Consider the following 21,045-nt stretch of genomic DNA (forward strand, 5'->3'; position numbering starts at 1 on the left):
CCTTATGTGGGAATTTTTCACAACCCTTTCCCTGTTGGCTGCTTCCTCCCCCCAGCGTCACCGGTGTTATATAAACCACTCACCTGCCTGCAGAGCTTTGTCACTTGAGGCACAGCCCACTGAAGACAGCCAAGATGGTAAGTGGTGTGAAAGGCTCCATTCATTGGACATTTCTTAATTCTGAATAGTCTTAATACATGTGTTTATTATCTTGTTGTTCCATCTTAGCTAGGACAAGCTCAGGACAAGAATGTTTCTCTTATTTCTTCTCCAACTTTCATTGTTGCCACATTACATTGCCGAGTACACACACAGGAGAGATAGTACTGCATATCTCGCTATTTAGCTTTCTGATTGCTTTGTTTAAACAAATATTAACACATTTCAAGTTTACATGTTCAATAGTAGTAAAGCAGAGGTGGTAACATTTAAAGAGGTTTGTGTTAACACTGATTTTGTAAATTTGATGGCTTGATTTCAAATCCACATATAGTTGCAAAAGGACTCCCGCACACTGTCTAACTTGCAATATATAATTTATTTGCCACGTTTCAGTACTAGACCTTCATCAGGCAAAACTGGTTTGCAAGTTAGACAGTGTGCGGCAGTCCTTTTGCAACTTTTTGGTCTTCTCTCGCCTACGCACCTGTCTTTTTTTAATAGATGTGCAGAGTGTTTCCTTTGCTCTAAATCCACACAGAGGACAGTAAAGTTTTCGGAGCACAAGCACTTTCATAATTTTTTTCAGATTTCTTGTCACTACAGGCACAGTTTCTTACGGAGTATCTTGTCAATCATTAACAGTCATTAGAGGGATGCAGACAAATTTCTCAGCTCTGCAGTGTGATAAAAATGTGTAGATCAAAACCAACGCAGAGCGACACAAATTTATGCTTAATTCACTTCACTTTCGTAACGCTTCTCAAAATTTAAGTAGGTGGCTCAACTGGACCGTGTCTCAGTAGAAAATCCTGAGCTTCTCTGATCCCTGTGAGACATGCATGTATTGTGAGGTATAATCATGGGCAGACTATGAGACAATAGGCTCCTGGGCACAGACATATAAAAGGCCCCACCACCTCTCACACACAGAATTTGTTGTGATTCGGCCTTTTTTGTTGTAATTTTGTGTCTCTTCATAGTCATTTTTTGTCTATTTTTTGTCATTTTGACCCTTGTTTATTAATTTTTGTGTCTCTTTGAGGTCATGTTGTGTTTGCTTTGCCACTTTGGTAGTTACTGTCTGTCTCTTTCAGTTCCTTTGCATCTCTTTGTGGTCTTTGTGTGTCTCTTCCTGGTTTGTACATGTTAATTTGACTGACATAGTGCAGGTGAAGGCTAAGGGGGGCCCTGACACTTCGGGCCCCTGGGCCTGCGCCTGCTAGGCCCGTTCAGAAACCCATCCATGGGTATAATATGTCCAGTGGCTTGGCAATACAAGACATGCAATGTGCTGAGATGTTGCACACTGCTCTCAGATCCCCACAGGGATTAACAAAATGTAACTGCACTTAATTATTATCCAACATCCTGCCTATGCAGTCAATGATAAACCAGTATTGATCTGAGATAAGGGATAAGACATGACTTCAAAGAATACATTATGGGTGGTATCTATAGGTGTGGTGTAAGTAGATAGGGGGCAAGATGCTAAAGTTCATGTGTAACCCAAATCAGGTGATGTGCGGCATTTAGATACAGAAGGACAGTAGTGAATGGGATTCATTGCTTCATTGATTAGATGAACATGTTCACTGACTTTGAAGAAGACACGTAGAGGGCATTTTCAAAATTTGATCTTAGGTATTTTGTAAGGTCTGCTATTCATTCTATTAGTTTTTCAGATAGGCACACACATTCATGCCTTTTAAAGAGGTGTGATAGTGGTAGCTATCTAGGGTATGCAGATCTACTGTTGCAGAAGGTCTGTGTGTGGGCGTCTTTTTTTATGGTTTTATTGTCTATATATGACAACCACATGTTGATGAGGAAAGACAGCGCCTTCCTGCTTCAGTACCTTTACAGCCGTGGGCACACCGTTCTACCCTGGTTGATCATCAACAGCTAAAACACCTATGATCACTAATTTTCCTATCAGAGAGCACTGAACACAGTCATTTCTGTTGGTCTCTAAAATATCTAAATGATATACAAAAGTGGTTTTGAAACACACAGATAAACACACCTGTTCTGAAATACAATATATCATTTGACTGAAACTGATATCCACTCAATAGTTTCATCCAAATGAGGTCCAATATTTCCGTTTATTGTGTTTCCTCTACAGAAAGTCAAGGATATGACATTCAAGGAGGGGCATGAGTTCAAGATCCGCATCAAGCCCAAGGACGACTGCGAATCGTAAGTTCCCCTCACAAGAGATCAAATTGCAAATGACGTGGATTCAGTTACGTTTAATAAAGAGGAAGCTGACGTAGCCTACTGGGAGATAAGTTAATGTTTCATCCACTTCTTCCCCTTTTTATTGCATCCTTATGACCTCTGTGTTCCTATCTCCATTGCAGCTTTGCCATCAACATCGGTCATGACTCCGAAAACATCGCAATGCACTTCAACCCCCGTTTCGACTGCGGCGGTGATGTCAATACCATCGTCTTCAATTCCTTGTCCGGGGGGTGCTGGGGTGACGAGCACCGTGAGAGTAACTTTCCCTTCCTGCGTGGGGAGGAATGCAAGGTGTGTTGGGAGAGTGTGAGGGTGTTATCTCTAATAATTCTGTTTAGTCTGATCACAAACACGAGAACTACTGCATCTCAGTGGGGACACTTTAATAAACATACAGTGCACTCATAAGCCTTAAAAGGACAAAACAAAACAAAACAAAAAATAATTCCAGAAACCATGACCCAATTACTCGAAATAATCCAGAAACCTTATTGTGAGCAGTTTCATGTAAGAACTATTTTCTTTCTGCCACATTACACATGCCAACTGGACCACCATGCAGAAGGAGGTGTGCATCTACTCATGGACAAGAGGCTTGTGCTTGTGACAGCGCAAGATGTAGCCTTAACATTAACAATGTCCTTTTCAACTGTAACGTTAGCCACATCAGTGGTGCTATGTGAGGTAGAGTAGATGTTTCCTTCTGTGCAGTGATACGGTTGGCAGGTGTAGTTAGCTTCAAAGAAAATAGTCCCCACATCAAACTAGGAAAATATGCAGTTTTGATTTTTGGGTGAACGGTCCCTTTAACTTTAAGATAAGACTACATAGCCTTTGCCACAAGTGACAGTTACTCAGTAAACTGACTCGGTAAAGTCATTGATTCAGGGTGTGTTTATTGCTTGTATTTCACCTTTTTTCTTTTTACCTTTCACCTTGGTGCAAAAGTGAATCCTAAAACCCTGACATGAGTTAGCATTTTAGCACTCCCAGCTCCCTTATCTTGAAGTCAGTGGGTTTTTGAATAAGGTCTGTGGTTAACACAAGGTTAGAAGATTTTTTTACATTCTGTTCTACAACATAAAATACGTCAGTAAATACCCCACTTGTGAATTTTTAAGCCTTTATAGATCTTAAGAAAGGCAATCGCTAACAAGTGGCTAAATGACCATGATTGTGGCGTGGTTCATGTATAGCCAAACATTCACTTTTTTACTTCTAGAAAAATCCCATTGGCGTTTTGGCGAGGAATCCGGGGCGACGCTAACTACCGGGTTGGCCTAAAAAGCCCCCTCACCACTCTGTATGTCAGAGGAAGAACAAGTTATTTCTTCTCTTACATACATATTCACACTTGAAGTCAGTTTGCTTTTCCCTACAAATGCAAAACTTTTACATGCTTACAATGTCTCGATATTTAAAATAAACAAAACCAAAAAATCTGACAACAAAAATGGTACTGCCTAAAATTGTGCTACAGAGTTTCCCGTGCATTAATAAATGTAACCTTACATACCTGTAATGATTTGACATCACACTCTGCAGCGGCTAAAATGGCAGTAAGTTGCATTCTTATGATTTTATCATTGTTTAGAAAACAAAGGCTCAAAGCTGCTTTTCGGTGGAATTTTTGGCTCACACACAAACCTGCTGTATTCGAAAGAAAATATTTTTGCAGACCACATTTTGCTGTATTTATTGTAGTCACTTGGCTAAAGCTTAACTTCCATGATGTCTTTCGCCATATGGAGGTTATTCAGCGGGCTTGGTACCTGTGCTGTACACTGTAAAGTCAACAGACGCTGAGCTATCCAACCATCAGGGGGGTTTATAGGCTCATAAAGCTTAATAGCCCCTGAGAAAGATAGGCTTACCTGTCTGTCTCAGCCATTCTTTTTACACACATGTCCTCTTATCTTTTGGTTGTTGAATGAATCGTGTGTTCTCTCTCTGTCCTTCACTCCCCAGTTTTACATCAACTTCAACAGTGAGCAGTTTTACATCAAGCTTCCTGATGGTTGCATGGTGAACTTCCCCAACCGCCTGGGAGACGTCAAGTACAAGTACTTTGATGTCAGCGGTGACGCAAGGATCGTCGGCATCAAGATCAAGTAAAGGTTGAACTCTCTCAACCCTTGACTCTTGATGTGTCCACTTTTTGTTCGTTGCTGAAATAGTCTTTTACATTACTGAGCTCTTTGTCTTTTCTCATGTTAAGGCTTATGGAAAATAACACCAGAGATTTATACCAACAGGGAGTGCTGATGTTGTAATAAGAGGGAATGGCGTACAGAGGGAGCCACAACACATCTTACTGCTCTGTGTCTGCTTGAGCTCTTGTTAGTCACTGGCTTTGTCAATAAATGCTGTGGGAAAAAAAACTGTCTCTCTTTCTCTTCATCTCACACTTTCTGACACACACTGATATAACACACTATAATCTCCAGTGATGAGTCTTAACTCACATTTCATCTGTGTTTTATGGGGTGCCGTTTGTAAAGTGTCTCACGCTGAAAATAACATCAACATTTTGCCACATTTAGCTTCAAACAATGTTTAAAAAAGTATTGTGATTTTTTTAACGTCACCTTTTACCACATTTACAGCAATATTTGTTAACTTAGAAATATATTAAATAGTTAAATCTAAATATTAAATGTGGCACCTAAATGTTAAATGTTAAATCTAAATATTAAATCTAAATCTAAATGCTAAATCTAAATCTAAATCTAAATGTTAAATCTAAATATTAAATCTAAATCTAAATGCTAAATCTAAATCTAAATATTAAATCTAAATCTAAATCTAAATGTTAAATCTAAATGCTAAATATAAATATAAATATAAATGTTAAATCTAAATATTAAATCTAAATCTAAATATAAATGTTAAATCTAAATGTTTTGGGTGAAACTAAATATTTAGCTAATATGCAAATTCACACTACCGGTCACCGGAAGTACCAAAATAAAAGCTCGAGATGGTCAGACTGTTTATAGAATCAAATAAACAATTAAAACCAACTTTTGCAGAAACTTGGACATTGAACATACAATTAGCGTTTGATAATAAATGTTTAAATATACAAAACGTGTTTGGAGAAATTTTGCTCACATTCACCCCTACGGACAATTTAGAGTTATCAATTAACCTAGTCCCCAATCTGCATGTCTTTGGACTGTGGGAGGAAGCCGGAGTGCCCGGAGAGAACCCACGCTGACACGGGGAGAACATGCAAACTCCACACAGAAGGGCTCCCACGCCCGGGATTGAACCGGCAACCCTCTTGCTGTGAGGCGAGAGTGCTAACCACCACACCACCGTGCCGCCCAGTCTAACAAACCTTCTTCAAAAAATCAAGGGCACTTTTTGTGGAGCTGTTCAGAGAGGACAATGAAGTTTTATATTACATTTTTACTTAAAATGTTGCTTCAATGCGAGCAAAACACAAAGTAATGAAACCACTGACGCTTTGAAAGCATCTGAAAAGAGATGTCAACATACCTTTAATGGAATTAAGACTGTTAAAACCAGACAAGACTCACTGCAGCTGCATGACAACTTAATAAATGTAAAATCTGGATGTTGGTGGCACTGCTGACTTTTAACTGCAAGTCTCTTTAGAAGGGCGACTTGTTAAATCTGGTATAAGACAGAAAAGAAAAGGCAGAAAATAGAGAAATACTGGAACTGAGCTGAAATAAGAATTGATCATTGAGGCTTGAAGTGTGAATATAATCAATATAGTGGCTGAACTGTATAATAGAGGATAAAACAGGATAACTCAAAGGGAGAGACCATATATGACAGAGGTGAGACAATTTGCAGGAGGACTCAAAGAAGCCGTGGCCTGAGGCTGAGGAATGTGGCACGATAAAACCACATTCCCTAGAGGGAGATGAAATATCCTTTACTATGAGTGTGTAAGGTGGACAGCAAATACAGGAGTGAAGGAAAAATTGAAGCCATTCTTTACATTAAATTTAATTTCCTAACTATTAGAATTTTCACAGCAATTGCAAAGTAATTAAGTTCTACAATAAATTCTCATCATTGCTGTTTCTTCCAAAATATTTTCGTCACTACTAGGGGGACAAAAATCATTGCTGATATAAACCTTTTTAATTTGGAAAATAACTCACATTTGAACCCAAATATCAGCAGTTTAAATATCCTATCAAGTGCATATTTGTCACAATGATACGGATGTCAAGAGGGCAGAATTGGAGATTGTTAGACAGGCATCTGTACTGTGCACATGGGGAAAATGTTAGGTTACATAGTAAAGAGCACATATCAAATACTATGTCATTTGTGCTGATTGTCCTCTAGCCAGGAGGCTTGCAGTCAGACTTTTGTGGTCGCAAACTGCTTTTCAAATTTCTCTGAATCTTTAATGGTCTAGTATGTAAGATTTAGGGGGATTTAATGGCATCTAGCAGTGAAGACTGCAGATTGCAACCAGTTGAAACGTCTCCCAGTTAGAATTCCTTCAGTGTTTATTGTTCAGGAGGTTTTTACTGGGAGCCGAGTTACCAGCAAAGGTGCTTCCTTTTCAAAAAAACCCCCAAAAAACTAAAAAAACAACGTGGTAATTTAAACCGGTTTGGCTTGTCCTACTGCAGAGACATGGCAATGCAACATGATGAACTCTATAGACGAGGGTCTGCTCCCTGTGCAGATATTTCCAGCTCATTCTAAGGTAACAAAAACACCTCTTTCAACAATTCTTATTTTCAGGTGATTATATACTAAAAAAACCATACTTCTTATATTCAATGTCTGCCAGTATATCCCCCTAACTCCTACACACTGAACGGTAAACTGCTCTGACTGAACTTCTCAACAGGGCAGGAAATGTGTTGCATCACATTGCATTATGTTTAAAGCATTTACAAAGCTTGTAGAAAGTGCTACATCTCATTTTCCATTTTTGTAAAAAATGTCCTCCTTCAGGCTGATGAAAGTCAATAACATTTTCTCGCTCCACAGTCAATACACAGTGATCATTTATTCATCCACTAAAGCTCTTGCAGCGGCGTAGTCACGGCTGACCCGAGGTCACCCCTGCTTGAACCCACAGACTGACCTTTCTGTGCCAAGTAGTCTTTATAGTTCCGGGTCAGCAGAGTGTAAAGGAATGGATTGATGCAGCTGTTCCCATAGGTCAGACATGTCACAAAGAAATTCACATAATTATGAGCAGCCGGAGACAAAGCCTTGAGGGACTCTGGGGAGAACAGTTTGGCTAGCTGCCATCCCCAGAAAGGCAAGAAGCAAGCCCAGTACGCCACAACAATGCTAAAGATCATTGATACGACTTTTTGTTTGAGTCCTCTCCTCCGGGCAGAGCGGCTGCTACCTCCTAAGCTAGCCTGCACTGCCCAGTAGCGACTGGCGAGCCCCACATACAGCCCGACGATTATCAATCCAGGAACTAAGACACTTGTAAGAAACAGGACGGTGATATAAGCCTTGAAGGCCTCAGGGGTCCAGGTAGGGAAGCAGATCCTCTTGACCAAACCAGCTGCAGTTGGTTTGCCCTCCCTGAGCCGGATCATCACCATCATGGGGAGCGTTAGCACGAAAGCCAACCCCCAGATAATCCCTGCCACTAGCTTTCGTTTACGGGACGAGGACCTGTGCGCGCTAAAGGGCATAGCCACGGCACGGTAGCGCTCCAGGCTCATCGCAACCAAAATGAAGACACTGGCATGCATGGTGAGGAGGTCGAGACTCAACAGGATGCGACAGCCAGCCTCACCAAACAGCCAGTCATGGGCGAAGTAGGTGCAGACCACGAAGGGGATGGTGGAGAGATAGAGCAGATCAGCCAGAGCCAAGTTGATGATGTAAACATACATGGAACCTGTGCGGCGCAAAGCGGCTGAACGGGTTATGATGAGCGTGTATGTGTTGCCCACCACACCCATGGCGCACATGATCATCAGTGTGGCTCCAAGAAGGGATGTCACCCAAATGCCCCCGCTGCTTCCACCACCACCACCACTCTCCTGAGATGCATCATCTCCAGCCCCTGGGCTCAGGACAAGTCCCAGCTGCGGATTGATGGTGGCATTGGGAGTGCAGTTCATTGCAGGTTCGCAGATCAAAGGTCAGAGGTCAGGCTCTAATGTTTAAGAGCCAATTTACACGCAGCTATATGGTGGATGGCCTCTGCATGAAATCGGTTTTGAAGTTTGTATGAACTCATGCTGTGATGCCGAGCACAGATTGAAGTTGGCAGCTGATTGACGGAAACTTTGTCCCAGGTGAAAAGCAAACATTGCTTGCATTGAAGCTTAATCCAAGAAATGACGTAAATGGGCAGCAGATGAAAGAGCAGGAATGACGGGAACGACTGTATCAGTCCACAGAGAAGATGTTAGTAGACCACTGACATGGCCTTCAGTGACTACGACGCTGCCTGTGACTTGCTTATCCCCAAAAATAGGGTCGTCCACACAGCCATGATCCCATGTTTCTCCAAAATCAGTGCAAGTCAGGACACCGCCTTTCAACCTGACAAACTGTGTTGAAGATCTCCTGCAGTGCCGGGGTGAGCAAAACCTCAGTTGCTGACATTTCCAGAGAGACTCCTTGTGGGGATTATTTCAGCTCCAATTCATGAAAAAAAAATCCCTCTCTTTTTCATCCATGTGGTGACCACAGTCCAGCTTGGGTGAAAAAAACTGATCATCAATGGTACTATATCCAGTTACACTTCGTCTTGTCTTCTTTCTTCTAGATTTTTACCTCTCTATTGATGCATGGCAGATGAACCTCACATCCATTTGACTCCCAGCTGTGACGAAGACTGTTGTGTCTGTGTTCTTTGGGGTCTTCGTGGTCACAGTCCTCTCCCTGCTCTCCTCTCCACTGTCCTCCCTTTTTCTCACCTAGGTGAAAAACTAGCATGGGCCTATAGATTTATGAGGTATTCCTCATGGGCCTCCTGTCTCTGTGGCTTTAGACACCCAGAAATCACAGGTGGGGGCAATATGCACGCACAAAAAAGAGCGTGTTTATTCATTTAAGCTCATTTACCTTTTCAGTTTTGCTGAAATAAATGAGAACTTTTAAAAACGTATTCATATGTCTGCTCTCTCTGTAAATTATAAGAAGCATTGAAGTTTTTGCCAAGTTGTACTTAAATTTATATTGAAGTTGGTGTTGCTGGAAATATGAAATTATCAAATTCACAAACTGATTTATTTAGTTTTAATTTAATATATTCTTTTTCCCACAGTGCACTGAATGGGCTCAGGGTGGAACCTCATTTTGGAATAAGTCACCTTCAGTTTGTAGAGAGTGATAATAGACAGCAAGAAACTATTTATATGACTGAATTTGTGCACAAATCTGTACGAAGATTCCTTGACAACTTCCAGAGGAAATTTTTTTTTTATTGGTGATTGTCAATATTTTCATGTGGTATGTCAGTCTGCCATGCACAAGCATAGAAATATATTTTAAAAATGACATCAAATTAATATGTAATGTGAGTACATCATTAACCAAAAAACAGAAAATGAAACAACAAAAATATACCAATAAAATGTATTAATTGTTTTTTTTTATCTGAAAAATGGTAGAAATAACTTATTATTGGTATTGCTTTTAATAAAGACTTAGTGTATGTACTGTACGCCACATGGAGGCACTGTTAGACCATGTAATGGCTTGGAGTGCTCTGAGCTTTTGTATCCCAATCCATTTGCAAATCCCCTTTATTGTCATTTGGTTACATCTTTGATAGAAGTACTTGCACATTTTAAAAACAGTTTTACAAAATCAACACTTGTCTTTAAAGCAAATAAATCATAAAAAAAGTCATGTAGTGTGAAGATATTGCTTTGGTTAAAAATAAACTCCCTGACTGAAACAGCACAATACACCGAGCTGCACCGACTGCAATGCTCTATCTAAATCATGCAAGTCATGAGTAGTTACAAAGATTACATAAAACAACCAATAAATGACATTGCTTTAAAAAAAAAAAGAAAGGGAGAGAGAAATCAAAAGGAATTCTGAATCCATCGCAGACATAGTTGTTTTCTGTGCTGTTGATGGTCTGTACCTGACTGAGCAATCTGACTCCCTGTACCTTTTTAGAAGGTTAGAAGGTCTAGTGTGTAAGATTTAGGGGAATTTAGTGGCATCTAGTGGTGAGGATTGCAGACTGCAACCAGACTGCTTAAACTTCTCCTGGTTAGAATTCCTTCAGTGTTTATTGTTCAGGAGTTTTCTACCAGGAGCCAAACTATCCACAGAGGTCTCTTCCTCTCCTCTATGAGTAAAACACCTTCTTCCTCTGATAACTTAAGATCCAAAGGTTCAGGAGGATTTCAGCAGAAGTTATCTATACAAGTTTAGACCAAAAAAAAAATAACTGGTAGGGAACGGTGCACGTCAAAAAATACGCCCGTTATGTTAAATGTACGACCCCCGCTGGTGGCTGGATGCACGTCGGCACTTCTGGACGCCGCACTTGACGCCACTGTCATATTTCCAGCCTTGTCGCCCCTGGAATTAAATGCATTTTTCCCCCCACTCGCTCTCTGCTTGTACGGACCAACTTCTGTAACTGCTCTTTTTCTCTGGTCCTATAGCAGCTCGACTCCTCCCCTCACCACTGATGTATAAAGAGAGCTCTGTAGCTGAGGTCACCTCGTTGAGGTCAGGAAATATTCCGAGTTAAACAAGATCGCTCTTCAGGTGAGAAATCAAGTTTAATTAGGGGCTATCCACACATGAGTTAAAGCTGATGCAAAGATGGAGGAAGTACAGATCTTTCAGTAAAAGTGTAATAACTTTGCATGATTGTCTGTTTTCAGCTTTATCCTCTCCGAAACAAACTGACCCACTGATTTAAACCGGTAAAACACTGAATAAAGCAGTTTTACATCTAAAAAAGTGTCCTATGTTCATTGTTGAGGAGTTGCTCACTATGGTTGCCAATGCAAAACGTGAATGGCCCTATTTAGAGCCAGTGTTTGGTTTGTCCGCCCCAGGCTACTGTAGACACATGGCAGTGCGACGAGGACCCACCTCCTAAGCACATATAAATGGCTCATTCCACGATAACAAAAACAGTGATTCTTATTTTCAGGCGATTATACACTAATTAAAATATACTTATTAAATTATATTCCATTTCTGTCAATATATCCCCCTAAATCCTACACACTGGACCTTTAACATAAAATACGTGATACAAGAGGACAAGAGGACCAAGGCACCGGTCACATTAAATGCCATTTTCTTAAATCTCACATTAATTATTTAACAAACCTAGAAACTCATTATTTACCATGATGAAAATAAAAATCAACATCTAGAACTGTGTTACATGAAGTCCGAAAAAGAAATATGTTATAGAACTGCACTGACTGTTTGGTTGACCAGTGCAGTGCAAAAACACCACCACAACAAAATCAAAGACAATCTTATTGGTTATCAACAATTACTGTTTCTTTTAGCCAGATAACATTTTTAATTTCCCACTGGACGTTGCATTGATCCTCTTGTTTGCATCTCTAACCCCACTGTCAAAGAACAGCATTGGGACTTGGAACAAGCTCCAGTCTGACCATAGTAGTGATGAAGATCAAATGTTGGTACAATGGCACGCTCAGAGGCAGAGCTGAGTGAGTCCGGTGTCAGATTGGTGATGGGCTGGGGAGAGAGGAGGGGAGATGGTCCCACAGGCCGCTGGTCCATCAATGCCTGTGCTTGAACAAGGCTTCCACTTTAATACAAATCAAAGTTAGAAGTTAGGAAAAAGTGCTCTTTAACCCATGCAGACAAATCATTTCAATACATCAGAGCCCTGGTGTTCCATTCATGTGCAGTAATTTGCCCTTTTTAACATTCAGTCTTGTGATTCTTATAGTGACACAAGTGTAGTCTTTCACGACAATGTAAAAGAAATGTATTGAAGAACACTGCTTGATGCAAAATCAGAATCATCCATTAATGGACTCATTTTACAGTAAAAAGCTTAGGTGTGTGGCTGCGCTCGTGGCACAGTTGTTAATACAGAGCATTCAGTTGGTCATTTTGCCATTTTGTTCCAGAGTGAAATATCTTGAAAGCTATCAGACAGATTGCCATGACATTTTGTACAGACATTCATGGTCCCTTGACAACTGACTCTCTCTGTAGCATATTATTGATCCGGAAAGAAATGTCTCAACAACTATTGGCAGCCCGTAAGCCTCAGCTGTACTTCGTATTGAGTGCTAATGAGAAAAAATTAGCATGTTAACATGCTGAACAAAAAAATGGTATGTATTACCTGCATGCATCAGCATGTGAATATAGTCAGTATGGAGTTAGCATGGCAGCTACTACCATTTTTATTGTGCATTTATTTTCCCACAACCAGTGGTGGAATGCATCTAATTAGATTTACTCAAGTACTGTACTTAAAGGGATAGTTTGGAGCTAGTGATGTGCAGTTTTATGAGGTACTTATCCACAGTCAATGTAGTACGTACAGTAGACAGTGGTTGGCACGCCTCCAGTTTGGAGAAACAGGCTGGAGTACTGACATAGAGGCTAAGTAATGTAGTGCTCTGGACAGGGGCAGTACCAAAGCGTATTTAAGTCACCTAAAGAAAATACCGTTCCTAAAAAACATTAGCATCAGTTTCAGTGTACGCTATATTCAGAATAATTTCACCGCTTTACATTGACGCAGACAGCCTTTACTGACGGGGAGGCCATTAACAGTTTCAGTTCGCCATCTGTGCTTTCGTCAAAGCCACCAGACTCCATTGACAAAACAGTAATTTAAGCTTGCTGAACACAAGAGCTGCTGGTCTACCGCTATTTCAACCAGTTTGTTTGTTTGTGTTATTGCAACGCAAGCGCGGTGCACAGAGGCAGTTAGAGCCACAGGCTACAATAGCCATGTTTCCATCAGCCTGTTTAGATGCGCATCTAGAAGTATCACATGGGAAAATTACGATGGATACGCCAAAATTCGAATTAAAATCCCCTGATTTGCACAAACTAAAATACGCTTGCTTTAGCCGGGTTTTGGTTGATTCGAAAAAATGTTGATTCGCAAAACGGGGGATGGAAACAGTTATGTTCGAATTAAGTCTGACGTAGCGCACCTCTCTCCATGGTGATATCCACAGTCCGGGTTGGGAAGGCGGTGATGCATTTACAAGCTGGTTGCCAACCGCCAGAAAACATAGAAGAAGAAGAATGCGAGACTTGAGAGTCCTGTGGAAAACTTGTGCGAGTTCGTAGTTTTCACCAAAGTCCGTACATTTAATGGAAACACAGAGGATTCATATTTCTTTTAATGCGCATTTCCCAATGATTCAAATCACTTTTGGATGGAAACATAGCTAATGAGGCTAAAAACATAGTTCAAATGACGTTTTTCCAAACAACTTTTTATGTCGGGGCTTCAGGACGCTTGGATCACTATGGACGAGCAGTACGGAGATATTTTGTGGTTTTAATCGTGTGTTTTTGGACATTTGAATCTGGGGCGCCGTAAGCCTCCATTAGGTGGAGTTGTGTTGCTACCTCCTCTCCCCTTGGATCTCCGCAAGTGATGTGAGGACTCTAAAACTTCACCTGAGCCTCCCTCGGCATATGGGTGAGTAGATAATGGCTGAATTTTCATTTCTGGGTGCATTATCCCTTTTAGTCTCAAAATAGCACAAACTAACTGATCTCGGCGGCAGTAGATGAGCAGTTCCTGTGTTTAGCAATGTAAATTACCGTTTTTCTCAATGGAGTCTGGCTTTGAAGAGAGCGATTCAACAGCTTCATTTTCCCATTGGAAATTACTGTCTGACATTCAGGTAAAGCCGTGAAAATATTCTAAATATAGCATTCACTCAAACTGATATTGATTTTTAAGGCTGGACTTTTTAAGGTGGCTAAAATACGTTTTGTTGCCGACCTTTTCACAGCATTAGATTCCATGTCAGACTCCAGCCTGCTTCTCCAAACCAGGGGCATGCCGACTGACATCTACTGTAAGTAATATACTGTCTATGGATAAGTACCCCATACAACCCCACTTGACAATGAGGTGAGAACTATCCATCCCACAATCTGGATTTCTATGCACAAAGCATTACAGCCTCACAGAGCCACCACCTCAGTATAGTGCACTATATTTGACCTCTGTCATTTTATTTGAATGTAAATAATTATTTTTGTGTTGAGTGTTAATTCATTTGTGTGGCTTAGCATTTATTCCATTGTGCCGCTGTGGAGCAGAGTAACTATTTGATGTGGAAAAAAACAGCAACAGTCACTTACAAAAGAAGTAATCAGCAGCTCATTATAAAGGCTTGTAGCTAATAAGTATTTAACGACAATGAAAAAGTTCTGAATTCTTACTTGTGTAGTCCTGAGGGGACATTGGAGCATTCATGACATCAGTGAAGTGTTTCAGCCAATCCTGCTGGTCACTCTCTGACTCACAAGTAAACAGGAAGCTGCGATCAGGTGTGTCTATGGTGATACCGTGTTGCCAGGCGCCATTGCAGTAGGTGCCAGCAGGCAAGCCGGGCGAGACGCTGTAATGGTGCTCCTTGTTTCCCAAGAACACTTCACCCTTGGCAAAGGCATCCTTCAAACAGAGGGAGAATGAAAGAAACATCAGCTGAATACTGCTGAATTCAGGGTGCTTTGACAAAGAGAAACTTTAGGTTTGTGCTACTCTCAGCTCTCAAACAGCTGTTTTTAGCCATACTAACTGTGTGGCTCATGGGATGGCATTGTCTGTCTGCTGGCCAGTCAATTGGTCAACCTTCAGACTGAAATATCCCCACAACTGTTGAGATTGATTCCTATGAAATTTGTTCAAACGGACTGCCGATCAGCACATTTGGTAAAACAGGTGCCCCATGTACATGTTGTTGTATGTTCTAAAAAATTCACTTAAAGTTTGCGTTACATTTGAATGGAAACCTGACTATTGATGGTAACAATAGGATGAATCCTACTGGCTGTGGTGATCCCCTGACTTCGGCTCTAGATATCAGATATTTATGACTTCAATATACGATTATTTTATTGTATTAACAACAGTGATGCCCTTAAGGTTCAATTTGTAGGATTTAGTGGGATATAATGGCAGAAATTAATATTAGAATTATGTTTTCTTTAGTGTTAAATCACCTGAGAATAAGCATCATTGTGTTTTTGTTAAATTAGAATAAACCCTTTAGTTCCACACAGGGAGCGGGTCCTCGTTTATGGAGATCATCATGTTCATCGCCATGTTTCTACAGCAGCCCAGAATGGACAAACCAACCACTGTCTGAAGCCCATCTGCAACAAGCTGCGTTGGGATTACACAATGTAATGTTAAACTGTTTTATCAAGTGTTTTTACCAGTTAAAATCCACAGGTCCATTTGTTTTGGAAAGGAAGAGACCTCTGTGGATAATTTGGGTCTCAGAAAAACCTCCTGAACAATGAACACTGAAGGAAATCTAAGTGGGAGAATATTCAGCTGGTTGCAATTTGCAATCCTCACCACCAGATGCCACTAAATCCCCCTAAATCTTTCACACTTAACCTTTAACTTTTCATCAATTGCCATCCTTAGGTCAAAATTTTAATATATCCAATACTTCTTTTGATCACCAAATACCTAAAAAACAACCATTCCCCTCAGCCTAAAATATACTTTGCATTTACTATTTACCTAATACAGCATGCTAGCATCCTAAACTAAAATGGTGAGGACAGTAAATTTTATACCTGTCACATCAGCATGTTAGTATTGTCAACAGGCCTTTTAACACTGCCTGTTCAAGTGGGAATATTGCACTGTTATGCCGCCTTGCTGTTCTTTATATACGGTATGATCGCAGAATGGGGGGGGCAGAGTCGTCTCGCCTTTAAGCCACCTCAGGAGGTAAAAACAGCGCCGAAATGATGTCTCTATAAAAAGGACAGCAGGCAGGACAGGATCATTGACAGGACGGGTTTAGAACAAAACAAATTGGAGAAACAATGAGGTCCGGGGGTTTCGACCATCTGAGCAGATTGCAAAATGACTGTTATTGCCATGTTTCTGCCATTGTTATTATTTATAAAGTGCTGCCAACACGTGTATTATTTGTCACATTAGAGGACGCCACTGTCGTGTTAAACGTCATGCCCGTCACACCTCTTTTGGTTCTTTTGGATGCTCTTTAAAATGTCACACCAGAGCAAAGTGTAAAAATGCAAAGGCGGCATAAAGAAGGGGCTGAGTAGCAACCCATCAGCATGTTAGCATGCTGACATCAGCATTTATGCTGTGCTAAGGACAGCATCACAGAGAGAAGCACTAATTGTCCTGTCTGAGTTTATTTGCCAAGCAGTTAGAACAGGCTAAGTTATCAACGTGCATTATGATGCATTCTCAGTCAAAATCAATGTCAGGACTTTTTACTTGGGTATTGACATGGGTATACATATTTTTTGTCAGCCTCACTTCACAGATGATGTGAAGAGCTCAAAAACACTTCAGCATTTACTGTACAAGCACCTGTTGCATGACACCCTTTAAAAAGATACAGTTGAGTTCTTTAACTTTCTTTGTTTTACTGAAAGGTGACACTATTTGTTCGTCTCAGATAAATCTCATTCTACAAGTGTGAATCAACTGCACTTACACACACAGTGAACCATTGCATACACAACATCAAACATGCATAATTTAGTCACTATCCAAGTGGTCAAATTACACTTGCTTTGAGCTTCCTCCACAAATTCCCAGTCCACACTCTACTTCACTAGACTTCCTCTTCCTTTCATCTACCAATTGTTCTTGTCTAACACTCTCGAGGTTAGTCAGACATTTCGGTCACCTATAATTATTGCACCTCTCCATTGCGCTATTGCATCAGCAACAATGCTGAGCTAATCTGGCTTGGCTATCTGATGTGTATTTAGTCAAGTCTTGGGCAATCTGAGCCCCCCCCCAAGGCAAGTCTCTGTGATAACTACTGCAATAAAAGCTCTAATCATCAAATGACTGAAACTCACTTTCACAATGTCTCTACCTTACAGGATATAGCTACTCTGCAGGGTAGTGTTTCACTTCACTTTGAGGCAGTCCATACTGTGAGGCCATGGCAATGAATGCCACGTGTATAATAACATTACGTTTGAATGAAAGTACCTTATATCACTCCCCACTGACTCATAGCTTCATATCCCCAACATCGTCTACTTAATCTAATTTACTTTATGGAAAAAAAAACCCTCCCACTCTCCATGGTGTTCATTTATATCTTTTTAGAGCACAGGATTTCCATCATGGCTGGACTGTATTTACTCAGGCATCAACTAAGACCTTAAAATAAAAACTGATGCCTAGAATAAAGTCTTCCCGATGTGTGTAGGTGTGTGTAAAGATGCCGTACCAGCGGATCTTTGAAGTACATGAGTCGCCTCTGGTCCAGAGTGAACCAGCGTTTCTTGAAGCCTTCCGTTTGCTGCAAAGACAAAAAAAAAAAAAAAGCTGGCAGAGACATTCAGACATGAGGTGAGCGAGACAGAGAAAGACTGAAAGAGACACAAAGCAGCTCTGTCCTTGCACCAACAGTGGTGTCTGTGTGGTGTCTAGATTAAATGTGATTCATGCTCATACGCTCTTAAACTGATTGTTCTGTACTAGGAATTCATGCATCAGAGTTTCCCGATACTTCATCTAAGACTGTTGATTGTTTAAGTGGATACCAAGCAGTCAATCAAGTTAACGTAATTAACTAAATGGATTTCCACTCTAATCAACACTTATATAACAAACATGACAAATGTAGAATGTGAAAGAAAGAAAGAATCCACATCATATCTTTAGTTGCAAGAGTGCTGTCATTTTGCCTTTGCCTTTGATGATTTCAACAGACAATGAAAGAAATAGATATAAAAGACTGAAAGAGTGAAAGATAGAGACTGATGAGCCACAGGACAGAAGAGGACAAAGCGAGTTCACTACTGTATTGCTCCTGGGTGTAAAAATGAGTTTTATGGGGATAAATCCTGGACAAAACAGTCCGTTTTTTTTATTTTTTTTTTATTAATTTTTTTTTTTATGAACTGCTGCTGCAACAATTTTTGCACATCACCATTTAGCCCAGGGATGCTCAACTTGCAATCCAATATGGTACCAGGTGGCTCGCTGACTATTTTCTAACTCACAATGAATGGTGGTGCAGTGGTTGGATTGTTGCAAAACAGTAAGAGGGTTCCAGGTTCAATCCCCCAGGTGGGGAAGCCCTTCTGTGCAGAGTTTGCAATTTCTCCCCATGTCAGCGTGGGTTTCCTCCAGCTGCTCCAGCTTCCTCCCACAGTCCAAAGACATGCAGGTTAACTGGTGACTCTAAATTGTCCATAGGTGTGAATGTGAGTGTGAATGGTTGTCTGTCTCTATGTGTCAGCCCTGTGATAGTCTGGTGACCTGTCCAGGGTGTACCCTGCCTCTTGCTCAATGTCAGCTGGGATAGGCTCCAGCCCCCCACGACCCCGAACAGGATAAGCAGTTATGGAAAATGAATGAATGAATGAACAATGAAAATAAACTGATATCATGCTGGGGATTTTTGGTGCTTTGAATGTACACTGAAGAAGATCACCCTCTCCCCCCCAGCAGGGTCCGGCCCATGCTCAGGCACCGAGGAAGTGCGCTGGGCTTAAAGCAAATTTTCTGTCATGTGATGCCATGTGGCCCAAAACGACTTTTCCCATAGACTTACATCGCGAAAGAGACATCTGTGAATTAAGGTGCTCACAGACTCGGGCATACTATAAGCGGAGCAGACTCCACAAAGAATGTCCGCAGTCATTCGGGCTTCCATACTCGAGCACACTTCCACGTTGTAGTTTCCTGTAAAATTGTCCGTGAAAAATCCCCGCGATGTGAAAAATACATGCCGAGCAGTCTTTTGTGTGACACTGGTGCGCGGAGCGGCGTCCGCGTGGTCGTAAAATCTGAGCTTTGCGCGCACAGGGCTTGCAGACTTCCGCTTTTAGTCCGGGCAGACCTCCGTAGAGTTCACTCCGCGTACGTTCCACCCGAGTATGTTTGGGCCTTTAGTGGATACATTTTTTTTTTTTATGTCACAACCCTCGCAAAATGACGCACTTCACTTTCAGAATTTGATCCAATTAGTCTGATGACATTTTGAAAGTCTAGAAGAGCCGTACGATTGAATCATTTTATTCCCACTCAAGTTAGCACAGCGCAAAACCGGAAGTTTGTGGATTTGGCCAGCGGAAGTCTCTAGTGCGCCTGCTCTATGAGCCACACAGAGCAGAAGCAGCGCCAGTCTCCACAGTCTCATCAGTTGAACTTTTTCAGCTTAACGTCACCAAGCAACTTTCATAGGAGTGATCGGAACCCCGTCTCCAATGCTTTCTTTTATTATGTGTGTGTGTATATATATATATATATATATACACTGATAAATCTGTTAAATAAATTAATGTCTGTTTGTAAAAGGCCTCCCAGACAAAGCAAATTCAGTATCCCAATTTTAGCCTATAACTACTCAAAAAAGCAAAATCAATCATGTAAATTGCTGCCAATTCATTTCTAGCTGTTCGTCAGTGGAGAGTAACTGTTCCAGCACTGAAAGTCAAAGTCAAAAAAGGGCATTTTTGTACCAGCAACAATTCTAAAACATTAAAAATTCATGGGAACTCAGAGAACTGCAGATGAGTGTGCGCTGCTGGTGTTTTATTTATGTTTTGCTTGACTGATAAAAATGTCTTTGCAGCCTAATTCAATCACTTTGTCAAGAATACTTCCCTTTTTATGAAATGGAAGTGTCACATTCTTTGGTAAATGTTCTTCGACCTTGAAGGTGCATTAAACCTGATCTCAGGTATTAGAGGCAGTGATATAAAAGCACTCTTCCTTGTTTGATTTGAAATGGTTTTTCTGTTCTTAATACCAAAACTGGTTTTCTCCTTGGCAGCCCCGTCTGTCCATAGAGCCACTGTCAGAACACTCTGATATATACTGAATTTGAAAAGTCAAACTTGTTGTCACGGTTGAAAGTTTACATCACTGTCGCAGATCCAAATCCACGCTCAAAGCAGCTATCGAAGAACATGAAGCAGAGAGTTTACTGAAGTGCACAAGCAGCCTAAGCTCTTTTCAGTGAGCCGAGCTTCAGATAACGAGGACGCTCATGTCCCTGACTGCTGCCAAATTGTCCTCATAAAAGTGTTTGATTTTCTCATCGTGGCATAAGCCTAAACAACCGACTTTTCCCTTCTCAGTTTGCCAGTGACTCCCTCTGCAAATATGTCTCACACGTGCGTGAGGGAAATGAATAATGGCATCCATTTAGCAAATCAGCCCAAAGCAGCAAGTTAGTGAGTCCTTTCATCTCTCAGCCTGACAGACGGAGATTAAACTGAGAGTCTGTGTCTGGCTCAATACAGAACCGATTGTGTCGCTGAGGATCGGATGCTTAGTGTTTCCTGCACAGGTGCTTGAGTCTGAATCCTGTGTGTGAAAGCACCTGCCTGTGTTCGCATATGCTAATATAAAAGTTTCTGTGTACTGTGCATTACTGCGTGAATATGTGCCAATATCTCTTTGTGTGTTTGCTTCATTCCGACATATGTTGGTGTTTGTGTGTGTATTTG

At 41.0% G+C, this 21,045-nt stretch overlaps 3 protein-coding genes across 3 annotated transcripts in view; 1 reads left to right on the forward strand and 2 right to left on the reverse strand.

Annotated features, from left to right (window-relative positions):
* The first annotated feature begins 114 nt into the window (after window positions 1-114).
* Window positions 115-4,785, forward strand: lgals2b (lectin, galactoside-binding, soluble, 2b). Its single transcript, XM_049571809.1, has 4 exons — window positions 115-137; window positions 2,288-2,361; window positions 2,526-2,697; window positions 4,375-4,785. Exons 1-4 carry the CDS (start codon window positions 135-137, stop codon window positions 4,519-4,521), a joined length of 396 nt encoding a protein of 131 aa, XP_049427766.1. The 5' UTR covers window positions 115-134; the 3' UTR covers window positions 4,522-4,785.
* A 2,642-nt stretch (window positions 4,786-7,427) lies between these two features.
* Window positions 7,428-8,501, reverse strand: uts2r4 (urotensin-2 receptor 4). Its single transcript, XM_049571808.1, has one exon. It carries the CDS (start codon window positions 8,499-8,501, stop codon window positions 7,428-7,430), a length of 1,074 nt encoding a protein of 357 aa, XP_049427765.1.
* Window positions 8,502-9,779: 1,278 nt separating this feature from the next.
* The window catches only part of zgc:92360 (uncharacterized protein LOC436988 homolog), a 36,159-nt gene continuing 24,893 nt past the window's right edge, over window positions 9,780-21,045 (reverse strand). The window contains exons 9-11 of the mRNA XM_049571806.1: window positions 17,811-17,882; window positions 14,785-15,016; window positions 9,780-12,157 (exon numbers count right to left, since the gene is read on the reverse strand). Of these exons, the coding sequence (XP_049427763.1) occupies window positions 12,129-12,157; window positions 14,785-15,016; window positions 17,811-17,882 (333 nt within the window). The 3' untranslated portion in view covers window positions 9,780-12,128. The remainder of the gene's footprint in view (window positions 12,158-14,784; window positions 15,017-17,810; window positions 17,883-21,045) is intronic.

This window comes from Epinephelus fuscoguttatus, linkage group LG3 (genome assembly GCF_011397635.1).
Source record: "Epinephelus fuscoguttatus linkage group LG3, E.fuscoguttatus.final_Chr_v1".
NCBI lineage: Eukaryota > Metazoa > Chordata > Actinopteri > Perciformes > Serranidae > Epinephelus > Epinephelus fuscoguttatus.

What these genes read in the sequence shown, in the direction of transcription:
- lgals2b (XM_049571809.1), top strand. An exon ending in CCCAAGGACGACTGCGAATC is followed by an intron (nt 2,362 to 2,525) that starts GTAAGTTCCCCT and finishes TCTCCATTGCAG; the next exon opens with CTTTGCCATCAACATCGGTC. An exon ending in TGCGTGGGGAGGAATGCAAG is followed by an intron (nt 2,698 to 4,374) that starts GTGTGTTGGGAG and finishes TTCACTCCCCAG; the next exon opens with TTTTACATCAACTTCAACAG.
- uts2r4 (XM_049571808.1), bottom strand. Translation starts at nt 8,501, where the DNA reads ATGAACTGCACTCCCAATGCCACCATCAATCCGCAGCTGGGACTTGTC.